This window comes from Pseudorca crassidens, chromosome 11 (genome assembly GCF_039906515.1).
Source record: "Pseudorca crassidens isolate mPseCra1 chromosome 11, mPseCra1.hap1, whole genome shotgun sequence".
Classification (NCBI taxonomy): domain Eukaryota; kingdom Metazoa; phylum Chordata; class Mammalia; order Artiodactyla; family Delphinidae; genus Pseudorca; species Pseudorca crassidens.
The window spans coordinates 100,731,113-100,744,541 of NC_090306.1; the positions used below are offsets into that span (position 1 = coordinate 100,731,113).

Consider the following 13,429-nt stretch of genomic DNA (forward strand, 5'->3'; position numbering starts at 1 on the left):
CCCTGAAATAAACCCACACACTTATGGTCAATCTATGACAAAAGAGGCAAGAATATACAGTGGAGAAAAGACTGTCTCTTCAATAAGTGGTGCTGGGAAAACTGGACAGTTACATTTAAAAGAATGAAATTAGAACATTCTCTAACACCATATACAAAAATAAACTCAAAATAGATTAAAGACCTAAATGTAAGACTGGATGCTATAAAACTCCTTGAGGAAATCATAGGCAGAACACTCACTGACATAAATTGCAGCAATATTTTTTGGATCCATCTCCTAAAGCAAAGGAAATAAAAGCAAAAATAAACAACTGGGACCTAATTAAACTTAAAAGCTTTTGCACAGCAAAGGAAACCATCAACAAAACAAAAAGACAACCTACTGAATGGGAGAAAATATTTGCAAATGATATGACTGATAAGAGATTAATATCCAACATACATAAACAGCTCATACAGCTCAACATCAAAAAAACAAACAACCCGATTAAAAAATGGGCAGAAGAATTGAGTAGGCATTTTTCCAAAGAGGAAATGCAGATGGCCAACAGGCACATAAAAAGATGCTCAACATCGCTAATCAGCAGGGAAATGCAAATCAAACCCACAATGAGAAATCACCTCACACCTGTCAGAATGGCTATCATCAAAAAGAACACAAATAAAAAATGTTGCTGAGGATGTGGAGAAAAGTGAACTCTCCCATTGTTGGTGGGAATGTAAATTGGTGCACTGTGGAAAACAGTATGGAGGTTTCTCAAAAAAAAAAAGAAAAGAAAAGAAATAGAACTACCATATGACGCAGTAATTCCATTCCTTGGTATATAACCCAAAAAAACCAAAAACACTAATTTGAAAAGATACACGCACCCCAGTGTTCATAGCAGCATTATTTATAATTGCCAAGATATGGGAGGAACCTAAGTATCCATCAACAGATGAGTGGCTAAAGAAGGTGTGGTATATACAATATATACAATGGAATACTACTCAGCCATTAAAAAGAACGAAATTTTGCCATCTGCAGCAACATGGATGGATTTGGAGGGCATTATGCTAAGTGAAATAAGTCAAATAGAGAAAGACAAATACTGTACAATATCGCTTACATGTGCAATCTAAAAAATACAACAAACTTGTGAATATAGCAAAAAAGAAGCAGACTCACAAATATAGAGAACAAACTAGTGGTTACCAGTGGGGAGGGGGAGGGGCAACACAGGGATAGGGAAGTGGGAGGTACAAACTATTGGGTGTAAGAGAGGCTCAAGGACATATTGTACGACACAGGAAAATAGCCCATATTTTGTAATAACTGTAAGTGGAAAGTAACCTTTAAAACTTGTATTAAAAGTTTTTTCAAAAGAAAAAGGCAAAAGGCTTGAGATGTCCTGCTCCCAGAGCTGCTTCTCAAGTGAGGGGACAACACACAGCATGAGAAGGCGAGATGGACCACCGGCAGGAGGGCTGAGGAGGTGCAGGGGCATTAGGCCAGAGCTGCTCGTCACCAGAAAACCACCGAGTTCAGAGGCCGCCAAAGCACTGTCCTAGTAACTCCCCATGTGCCCCATGAGAGCAGCCTTTACCTGCTCCCCACAGAGCACACCAGTGAAGGGGGAAGGAGGCCAGCTCCCCTTCCTCAGCCCTCATCACGGATCCCACGAACCGGGGAGGAAGGAAGCAGAAGGAGGGAAAGAGTCGCCAACGAGCCGGCAGCCCCCCTGGCCCTCCCCCTCCCCCCGGGGCCCGTGGAGCTGGAAGGAGGGAGGAGCGGCCAGCTGAGCTGCATCTGAGCTCCGGGTTTAAAACTGGACTAGGCTACGCTGGGCTTGTTCTACCTGAACGTGACCAGAGAGCCGTGGGATCTGCTAAGATAGCCTTCGGGGACGAGGAAGGCAGATGCGCCCACGCCCGCGTAAGAAGCAAAGAATCAAACTGCCTCATGTTTGTACCCCACTGAGTTCAGATGGTTCAATAAACTGCTAACAGTGGATGTGATTCTTACTCTATAGTTCTTTGTTTAAAATTCTTTTTATAGCACTGGGAGCTCCAGGAAGGAAAGCTGTGAACCCAAATAAATATGACCACCCAGACCTGAAAGGAGGTGAGAAAAGGCCTAAGGTTTCCTCCCTGGAGCCCAGAATTCCCCCTCTCCAGGCCTGGCTCTGGTGGGGCCCCTCCCGGGGGAAGGCAAACCTTCCTCGGGCCAGAGGGCAACCTGCACCATGCTATCCAAATTAGCTCCCGATTCGCTGTTTTCTGTTCCCTCCTCACCTGGAGCCACCTTCCTCACCTGGTTTCTAGCAGCAGGGGGTCGGGGACGGCAGCCCACCCGCCTGCCTGCGGACTGAGACGCAGGGGAGGGGGCCTCTGGCCGCCCCTCTGTCTTGGCTCCGCAGCAAAACGCAGGGTTCGGCAGCCACTGCTGTCAGTCTGGCACCTTTCTGTCACCACGACTAAACTCATTTTAAATTTAAGGAGTACATTTTAAAAACTGAAGCCAAGAAAAAGGATTTCTCTTACAATAAACACATCAATGCTCATTTTCCTTATTATTCTACTTTTGGTTATTTCGTATAAAATCTTTAATTAAAGTTTTTCTTTGAAATTGTCATTATCAACCCAGAAGAAAGGAAGGGGGAGAAAAAGAACAACACAGCTGTGCAGATATGAAGCGCTATTCAGGACTAAATGAACTGGAACGGAGTGAGTAGCCTGACTGTTACGTTCTTGGTTTTGGCTCTGTAGTCTCAACAGCAGTCTAACTTGTCACTTTATATCGATTCCATCTGTTTACACTCGCAGAGTATTGGCTTCCTACCGTGAACATTTCCTATTTACCAGCTGGTAGAGATGGTCCAAACCAGATAGGGAAAAATGAGACTACATTCAGAACCTCATAAACACAAACTTTCAATCTGGCGACGCCGTGTGGAAGGAGCGGAGCTGGCACTGCTCCCCTTTCACAAAGGGGCTGACTTCCGCTCCCGGCTCCGGTGCTGACCCCCCAGGCCGAAGAGTAGGCCTTGAAGCATTGAACAGATGCAAACCCTGCCTTTACCACAGACTGAATAAGCTCACATAAAAAGACATCTAACGGAGACCCACAAAAACAGAGGAACAGGGAGCAGACTAAAAAAGAGCTACAGCAACCTAAAAGTCAGAGTTGCTATGACAGCAAAAATCCAAAAATCTGATTTGGGGTTTCCTTGCAGCCACAGTGAAAAGGGAAACTTCCTGTTCTATATACCACAGGCCACAGGTACCTCCCCCTACATTTGATTTTCATTTTTAAAATGCCCACCTGCCACAAGTAGCTTAAAGTCGTCTAATAAGAAATTCTAGCTACTCACTGAGCTTCAGACACAGCTATGAAAACAGGCCCCACGTCTAAATACCTAGGGCTTTAGAAAGGCTGCCAATTCAAGGAGAAATGTTTCCCATCTCTCCTTCTTTCTAACCGAGCCCACACTCAGAGGATGGAAGCTCCTCCTCAGGCACCACAGGCCAAGAATACTGAGGCCCCTGTCACCCCGACCCCTGACCACTCATAGAACAGAGCTGCACACCTGGAGGGGCACGCCGATCCCCTCCCAGGAACTCCATGGCATCCCTCACACAGCAGAGGCGCTCAGCAAATGCAGGCTGATGGTGATGGTGAGGGGCTGACTACTTCCAGGGCCTGGGGACAGGTACCCCTGATTCCAGCTGCTCTCCCATCAGGTGCGTCCATTACTCTGCTGACACCATCTCCTAAATTCCTCCTGTCTCGTGTCATCATCCCCCATCAGAAGCCTTCAACGCACTGCCACCATCAGCACCACCCTTTGCCCCACGCTTTAGGGTTAATGCCTCCACCTTCTTCTCCAGCCTGCATCTCAAAATGGCTCTGTCCTGGGGCTTCCCTGGTGGCGCAGTGGTTGAGAGTCCGCCTGCCGGTGCAGGGGACGCGGGTTCGTGCCCAGATCCGGAAGGGGAGGATCCCACATGCCGCGGAGCGGCTGGGCCCGTGAGCCATGGCCGCTGAGCCTGCGCGTCCGGAGCCTGTGCTCCGCAACGGGAGAGGCCACAGCAGTGAGAGGCCCACATACCGCAAAACAAAACAAACAAAATGGTTCTGTCCTCTGTTCCATCTTGCCTTGAGAAACAGAACTCCTCACAGAAGCGTCACAGAGTTGGTGTCCCCGCCCCGGCCACATCTCCACTGCCTTCAGCTCCGCGTCCTGTCCTTCCGCCAGGCTGCAATCCTGAAAGCTGTCCCAAGTCCCACCCTCTGCCCCGTCCTCAGCACGCACTGACAGCCCAGCCACGGTCCAAGTCAAGCTCCAGTCTCACCTTTCTCGTCCAGCTTTTCCTGGCTACTCCAATCACTGTGAGCCTTTCCTGCAGAGCCTTATTTACTCATCCTGTAAATACTTACTGAGCTCACATTAGGTGCCCAACATGTTCCGTTTGAAAACATAGGATCTGTTTAAGGCACTAAAGTTCCAACAGTGAGCAGGACAGAGAAGGTGCCCACTCCCAGGGAATGTATTTCCTAGTAATGAACAAGTAAACAAACAAAACCTCAGGATGTTCTAAGTGCTGAGGAATTTTAGATAGTGTAGTCCAAAGAATTTCCAGGGGGGAGACCTCTCATGCTGAGTGCCAAAAGCCAGGTTTTTGTCTGACGTTTATTCAGCAGGTGACCAGAAGCCACAGGGCATCTTAACCAACGGGGTCTGATGAGATCTGACTCATGTTTTGAACAGATAGCTCTGATGTCATGTGAAACGGAGACTGTAAGACGCAGGAACAGGAACAGGAAGGGCAGTCCAGGGGTTACTGACAGTGCACATGGTGGAGACCCAGTGGCAGTGGGGATGCAGAGAGGTGGATGGGCTCAGGATACGGCACAGGATGCAGCCAACAGGACTTGCCGGTGGACTGGACTGGGGAGAGGGGCCGGTAAGGGAAAGATGGGAATCAAGGCTAATCCTGTTTCTGCTTGAATGACGGAGGGAGGTCCGGAGAGGAAGGCTTCTCGGGGTGTGGCAAGGAGGGCCAGCAGCAGCCCTGGTTTGGTCTGTGGACAGTGGTGAGTCTGGGGTCGAAGATGGAGATAGAAACATGGGCGCCATCAGCACACAGGCCTCTTCGTAGCTTTAAATCGTAAATGACCACGTACTACCATTTAATCTCCCACACAACAGCTCATTTGTCATATCTCCCCCAAATGTGAACTCCTAATTTTTTGAGTAACTTCTACGGGCCCTGCACTATGGTAAGTTCATTTTATATTTATTCTCATAAATAATCTCAACAATATTGGAAAAACCTTGCAATATTGCTTCCCCATTTCACAGCTGAGAAAAAAGTTTCCAGAGAGACTGGTTTGCTCAGGGTCACTCAGTGAGTGTCCCAGTTCAGATGCATACTCAGCCTGCGGAGTCCACGGGCGTCAGCCTCCACCATCCCTTCACCCCCACTCCACCATCCCGCCCCCCACTCCACCATCCCGTCACCCCGACTCCACCATCCCGTCCCCCCACTCCACCATCCCGTCCCTCCAACTCCACCATCCCGTCCCCCCACTCCACCATCCCATCCCCCCCACTCCACCATCCCGTCCCCCCCACGCCACCATCCCGTCCCCCCAACTCCACCATCCCGTCCCCCCCACTCCACCATCCCGTCCCCCCACTCCACCATCCCGTCCCTCCAACTCCACCATCCCATCCCCCCACTCCACCATCCCGTCCCCCCCACTCCACCATCCCGTCCCCCAACTCCACCATCCCGTCCCCCCAACTCCACCATCCCATCCCCCCACTCCACCATCCCGTCCCCCCCACTCCACCATCCCGTCCCCCCCACTCCACCACCCCGTCCCCCCCACGCCACCATCCCGTCCCCTCAACTCCACCATCCCGTCCCCCCACTCCACCATTCCGTCCCTCCAACTCCACCATCCCGTCCCCCAAACTCCACCATCCCGTCCCCCAAACTCCACCATCCCGTCCCCCCCACTCCACCATCCCGTCCCCCCACTCCACCATCCCGTCCCCCCACTCCACCATCCCGTCCCCCCAACTCCACCATCCCGTCCCCCCACTCCACCATCCCATCCCCCCCAACTCCACCATCCCGTCCCCCCACTCCACCATCCCATCCCCCCCACTCCACCATCCCGTCCCCCCCACTCCACCATCCCATCCCCCCACTCCACCATGCCGTCACCCCCACGCCACCATCCCGCCCCCCATACCACCATCCTGTCCCCCCACTCCACCAGCCTGTCCCCATGACACTGCACTGTTTTAAACACTCAACCCTGCAATCTCACGTGTACTATTGACTTGCCACATGCAAGAAGATTTTTTTTTTAAGAGAAGCTTACTCTGAAATGATATAAATTCTGACATAACAAAACCTTTGCTTTAGTTTCCTGATGAAGTCTTCAGTAAATTACTAATAGAGCAACCAAAAATAGGTCCTGGGGTAGAAGCATTTTCAATATCATTTCTTTATAAAATGGCAGCCGATTATTTTGTTTTGTGAAATTCTCTGGATCTAGTGTGAGCACGACTCTTCATTTAGCTGCACACAGACACAGGAATAAGAGCTGTGACATTATTAATCACTATACTCAGCTATGATTGATAGTCTTCTCTGCAGAGGAAGAAGCGCCTCAGATACAATCTGTCCCAACAGCTCTGCGATATGCTAATATTTTCTGCAGACGAAAGAGAGGTTGTGCTCAAATATCTGCTATAATAGGTAATTAATACCAAGTGCACCAGAGGAGAGCTGATGAAAGTGGGATTAGGAGAGTATTACGAATTAACCAGAAGCTTGTATGTTTGAGTAAATGGCCTCGTTTTGAGTTTGACACGGTCTTTTTATTAGGCAAACAGACTGTATTCTGATACATTCGTTTGTGCTAATGTGGTGTTCCAATGTTAAGGTATGTTTATGAAATGGCTGTGATCCTAACAACTGTTTCTTATCCCTCAAGCAATAATTTTTTTAATTTATTTTTAAGAAAATTCACCTATTTAAGAAAATGGATACACCCATCACTTGTGTCTTCACTTTTGTGAAGCTATGACCGACCAGGCAAGCAGCTTAGTACCTCTGATAATTTACTAATTGCTTCTGAAATGACCAAGGCTGCATCTACACAACTCCAAGGCACCAGGGTAATCCCATAACGACTTGTGTCACTTGGCGTCCAACAGACACACTAGTCACGGCTGACTGGGCAGACCAGGTATTCTGACAGCACAGCTCCCAGGCTAAAAAGAACAGCCCTGATTGGGGCAGTGATGTGTGGTACGAGAGCAAGCAGCCTGGGGCTTTGGGTGGGTTTGTTTATTTTCCTTTTTTTAATGTCTTTAACTGAACGGCACATTCTTGAATTCTAGTCTTCAATTTAAAACGTTTTTTTTTTTTTGCATGTTGGGGGAGAAGACTAGTCATGACACTTCTAAACACACAGTGTTCTGATATGTCAGAATAGCTTCCTGTGTCTCGGCAATTCTCCGGACATGGCTTACAATGAGCATCCCCTCACCTCCAGAGGCAGGATGAGATCCTCTTCCTTTGTTAGCCTCTTCTTTCACTTCCACCTCACCCTCATGTGGGGAGTTGACAAAGATAAAACAGAGTAAAAACACCCAAACTTTGTTAACCTGGAAACACATGGAAGCTTTGCTTTAGGTCCTTTTTTCCTGGCAGACTCCTCACCTGAAGCATGTGGAGAACCTAAGTCTTGGGCCTTGGAAGGTGCTGTGGCTCCAGGACGGGGCTGGGGCCCTGCGGGACAGGCAGAAGCATAAGCGTCTGAGGAGTTGGGAAGAAGCATGGGAGGGCAAGATGCCAGAGATGGAAAAGGAAAGAGAATTCCCAAATCTGAAGTAGATGCTACACGGACAAAGAGATGACCCTGTGGCTAGAAGACAACCTCCACTCATTCATACGGCTTCCGTGAGCAGAGATGCTTCTCTGCGATGCACTGGGTCCACCTCCAGGCACAACAAACAGTCACATTTGCTGCAGGCAGCCGCCTTTCCTAAGGGGTCCTCCCAGAGGCAGGGTGGCCTGAGGCTAAGAGCCAGGACCCTGGAGCCAGCAGCCGAGGCGGGGACTGCAGCTCCTCTGCCCCCCAGCTGTGCACACTTGGCCCAACTGCTCAGCCCCTGTTCTAGTTTCCCTCCATATCAAGGTGGGATAACAAGGGCACCTGCCTCAACTGAAGACATACACACAGTAAAGCACTGAGAGCAGCTCTGAGTGAGTGCTCACTCCATGCTAGCTCTCGTTGTCATCAGAGACGGCAAAATCCAAACAATCACACCAGCGTCCGAAGGATGAGGCCCAGCCGGCGGGGGTTCTTTCGCTGCGAGGCTGAAGCAGACACTGTCGGTTGCTTTGTCCAAATCCACTGACCTCTAACCCCTTCTCTTTCTAACGAAACCCTCCACTTTCCATTTGGTTCAGATAGCCACCCCCTGGGTGGCCCCGTGCCTAAGGGGAGGGAGCCTAGCCACCACACCAAGGAGTGACCAGGGTTGGTCCAGGCTGCTTGCAGCGGCCAATGCCACCGCCAGTGACTGGTTTGGGTGAGGACAAAATCCTGGCCTGTGAGTCACAGGAAGAAGTTTCCCCGTGTTTATAGAGTCATAGCGGAAGAAACAGCTGCTGGAAAAAATCCGACATCGCGGCATCTGCGTGTCGAGCCCGGAATGCTGGCCACCTCCCGGTGACCGGAGGAGATGCGAGTGAGCAGACCCTGACCTGCCCTCCCTCCGGACTTCTCAGACGAGATGAGACGTTCCTTATTAGCTCAGTTGGGGGCCTCTGCTTGTCACAGGGTAGGACGACCAGACACCTCGGTGGCTGACGGGGCACCACCTGGTGGCGGGTAAAGCTACCACAGGAAGGGTTTCAGGAGCGCCTGACAGGGAGGACCACCCTCGCTGATGGGTAGAGGAAGGGACGAGTATTTACTGAGCATCTGCTGTATGCAAGGGCGTCACTTACATTATTCTCATTCATTCTTGTGATCACTCTGATGGGTAAGTGCTGTTGTCTTGCCTCCAGAGACGAGGAAAGTCAAAGCAGTGGGAGACCTGCCCATGGCCCGTGGGCCGCTGCAGAGGTGAGACTTCAGGCCAGGTGCGCCTCCTTCCCACTAACTCCCTCTGCCTCCCGGGAGATTAAGAGAGCAAGGAACCTGAAGACCAGAGAACGCAAGGGCAGCCAAGGAGACGCCCCGCAGAAGGCACAGAAGAGGAGCCAGAGGGAAGCACAGTCCTCTTTGTGAACAAGGAAAAGCCGGGGCCGAGAGGATGAGGGCAAGGGAGCTGCGCACCAGACTCAGAGCACCCACTGGGTGGAATCCGAGTGCAGGTTAAAGCAGGAACCAGGACCAGCGGGAGCCTGAGACGACACCCTGAGGACCACCTGGGGCCCCACGGCCGCAGACAGCAGGCTCTTCACGTGAAGCCACAGGTCACAGTCACCAAAGGACGGAGAGATGGGCCCCGGAGACCACCCAGTCTGCCTTCCCCTCGACTGACGGAGAAAACGAGACTCAGGAAGCCCACGGTTTCGACTGAACAAGGAGCGTGAATGTGAACACGTGCTGGAAGGTCTAAGTGCACATGAATTAGGGCGAGGCTGAGGAGCCAGCCACCAGACCAAGCTCACTGCAGAAGCAAACAATTAGGAAACCCAAGCCCCGGGGTTCGGGCAGTTTGGGGTGCCAACTGCTAACTACTTGTTGGTTTAGGAAGGCTAGACCACACACACATTCAGCAAAGTCTGGCTCCCAAAATTCAGAGAGCCATTTGCATGCATTCTTGGCTCCAATAAGCCATGTGGACTTATATTTAAAACAAAAGAATTAGCATCTTTCATTCCCAAACTGTGTAGATCGCCCAGCAATGACAATGTATGTCTGAAGACAGCCTTCTTTTACTGATCGCTAGGTGTTCCTCTCTGTCTCCAATGTTTGAGTGTGGCCCGTTTGCAGGACCAGAGTTGTAGCTGGAAACACGCTACTGCACACAGCCAGCAGCTGAGGAGTGGATTTGGTTTGTTCTGTTTACTTTGGGGTCGGTGGGAAGGGACGACATTCATTTAAGGTCCTACCTATACCTCAAAGGAAGCTGTAGTAATAACCATAATAATGATAGCTGGCATCACCTAAGTGTTCCAGGTGCTTTATGCTGGATACCTTTAAGCCACGCAACAGCACTGTGAGGTGGGTGTTCTTATCCCCACCGACAGATGAAGAAGCCCAATGACAAGGACTCTGCCCAAGGCCACCCGGCTGGTAAATGGCAGAGCCCGTCCACGCCACCTGCCTGCCCAGCGCCAGGGTGGCAGGCAGAGCTGGAGCTGCAGCTTGTGCTGGCCAGACTGCACGGCAGAGAAAGCCTCGGAGCTGCCCTGTGGTCAGGCGTTACCTCTATCACCCGTTCCTCAGCCTCTCGCCGTCACCTTTCTGTTTAAACCGCGCTGCTTTAAACTCACTCTTAGTGAGGGGGCTTCTATGGGAAGGAGGCCAGGATGAAAAAGGACTGAGATGAAAGGGCGCCCAGTGGTGGAGTTCCCCTTCAGCTTTCCTCTTCGAAGCCTCACTTTCAGTAACTTACAAGCTAGGCCTATGTCCCTCCCCTCCCCTAACTGTAACGTTGCATTACTGACCCATCTATGTTGAAAGCATGATCGTCATAAACAGCTGACTTTCCTAGGGTAACTTCATGATTAACCAAGTTTGTGAAGAGACAAATTAAAGACATATACCATAAATAATATCTATTACATATCAATTACAAATATTGCATATTTCTTACAGAATAACAAATGAACCACAACAGAAGCAGCAAATCATGACACCAGGGTTCCTACTAATATAAACTATAGTGAAAGTGGATTTTTAGGAGCACATAATGCTAAAAAATTATCACACTAGGAAGAATTTTCTGGTGTTAATGGCATAAGCCAGGGAAATTTAGACAAACATTTTGTGGGTTTCTAGCTATTTTTGATTTTGAAATGTTTGACAATCTCAGAAGAGTTCAAAAAGGAAAGAAAATTTGTCACATTTCAAACCAACATATTGAATCAAGTAAATTAAACTATGATTCTCAAACTGCTCGTGTAACTGACAGGCCCAAATGCATTTTAAAAAGGGGTCCGATTCCAGCCCCCGAAGGCCGTGAGCATCTCCTCCCTTCCTAGTTGTGCGCCCTGATAGCTACCCACAACCGGCAAACAGGAACAGAGCTATATGCTCCTTTTTAAACACGCGTAGTAGCTTTCGTGGCTAAATTACTCAATTCTTAAATATGTATCGCTCTGAGTTTCACCAGTTATTTTTACCACGCCGCTCTTGATTGGCATTTACTGCCGAAAAGCAGTAGTTTTCTCTTTCTAAAGAAAACCCTGCCTCAGTCGTAGACAAAAACCAAAAGGGCAGCCCTACTAATAATGATCTAAAGTTAATACAAAAGTAATTAATATTTCAGGACTTCTGCTGGTGTCATTCATCAAAAAGGATGCCATCCGGGCAGGCGAAGTCATGTGAATACAGGCTTTCATGTGAGTTCTACTGGGTGAGGCACGAGAACGCGGACGACAAGACACAGCTCATTCTGCATCAGCTCCCTCTGCTAGCAATTACTTTTCTTTTTTTTTTTTGGCATTTTGGGTTTTTTAATTAAGAATTTATTTTTAAGAGCAGTATAAGGTTCACATCAAGATTGGGGGAAATGTACAGCAATTTCCCGTATAGCTCCTGTCCCCACACATGCATGGTGTCCCCCATTATCAGTATCCCCAACCAGACTGGGACATTTGGTTCAACTGAGGGACCTTCACTGATGCAGCGTAATCTCCCATAGTCCCTAGTTTACATTAAGGCTCACTCTCGGTGTACGTTCTATGAGTTTTGTCAAATGTATAATGACACGTAGCCATCATTATGGTATGAAACAGAGTATTTTCACTTCCTTAAAGATCTTCTGCTTTCCACCTAAATCATCTTCTCTCTCCACCCTCTGCCCTTCAACCTCTAGCAACTACTATACTTTTAAATTTTCCATAGTTTTGCCTTTTCCAGAAAAATAGCAATTACTTTTGACGAAGGGTGGGGATCGGGGGAAGAACTCTGAAAGCTCTCTATTACCTTTTCTCCTACTTGGACTTCGAGTTCTTTTAATGTCCGACAGCAATTCATTTCACTCTCACCTCCCCTTAAAGATAACAATTAAAAATCTTTTGTTAAAATGTTTTAACTACGTTAATGCTTACATAGGACACACAGAGATCAAAATTATAGGAATTTCTAAATTATGTATTTTTAAATGCAAGGTCTTTCTTACGCCATCCGCCAGAAGCGTGAACTTGGGCCAGTTACTTAGCTTCTCCGTGTCTCGGGTCCCTCATATGTAAAATGACACACGACATCGACTCCTCCTGGGGTGGGGTGGGAATGGAGCGATTACGGCCTTCATGCAGAGAGCCCTCACGAAGGCCAGGCCCCGTCTCACATGACCCTCACTCCATGGGTTAGCGGCCACCACCATCCCGCTTTCCAGAGAAGGCTGGGGGAGCCGAGGTCACCGTGGGGAAGCCACGGCACCGGCTTCAGACCCAGGTGGCCTGGCTTCACGGGCCACGCCTAACACTCGGCTGCAGCACTGTGCTCTGACCCCTGCAGGCTCCCGCTCGCCCCGCGGTGCGCACCGAGCCCCTCTGCAAAGGGCTTAGGATGGATGTGCGTCTATACCAGCCCCGCCTCCAGCCGCTTTTATTAACTATTTTTGATTTTGCATTACCTGTGTATCTATAAACCGCTTCACAGCCTCTCTTTGGAACTAACCATAGGGCTAGCGTGAGGATAAAGAACAACAGAGGCCACTTCAGAGTATTTACCCAGTGCCTCCTACACGCAGGCCTGGGCGTGGAGTCGAGCAGGACACCGTTCCCAGGCTTGAAGAAGCTTAATGCTAGTGACAGTGACAGACTGGAAATAAGTAATGTAAGCTGAAGTAATAACAAGCGCTCTGAAGCCAGTAAAGATAGGTGGGGATAGGCTGGACACTGGGGTAAGATGGGCCGACTCTCCTGCATGGGGTGGACGACGGGGCATTTGAATAGAGACCCACAAGCTAATAAGCCAGGAGCCACCATCTCGAAGGAAAAGCTCTCCAAGCAAAGCAAAGGGAACATGCCACAGCTTGAAGCCCAGAGGTCGCAGGAGCCTGGCACGTCCCAGGGCTGCTACTGCAGAGGTCAGGGGGACCAGAGCCCACCAAGCAGGGCCAAGGAACATGGGGTAAGTCCAGAGATGGAGGCTGACACCAGCGCCATGGTGCGGGGGCCGTGATGAGGAGACTGGACTTCACACTGGGGAAGGGGAAGCCACTGGAGCG

General features: G+C 49.6%; 1 protein-coding gene across 1 annotated transcript in view; it reads right to left on the reverse strand.

Annotated features, from left to right (window-relative positions):
* The window catches only part of EFCAB6 (EF-hand calcium binding domain 6), a 227,434-nt gene that overhangs the window by 161,881 nt on the left and 52,124 nt on the right, over positions 1–13,429 (reverse strand). Inside the window, exon 5 of the mRNA XM_067698329.1 lies at positions 12,181–12,247. Coding sequence (XP_067554430.1) covers positions 12,181–12,247 — 67 coding nt within the window. The remainder of the gene's footprint in view (positions 1–12,180; positions 12,248–13,429) is intronic.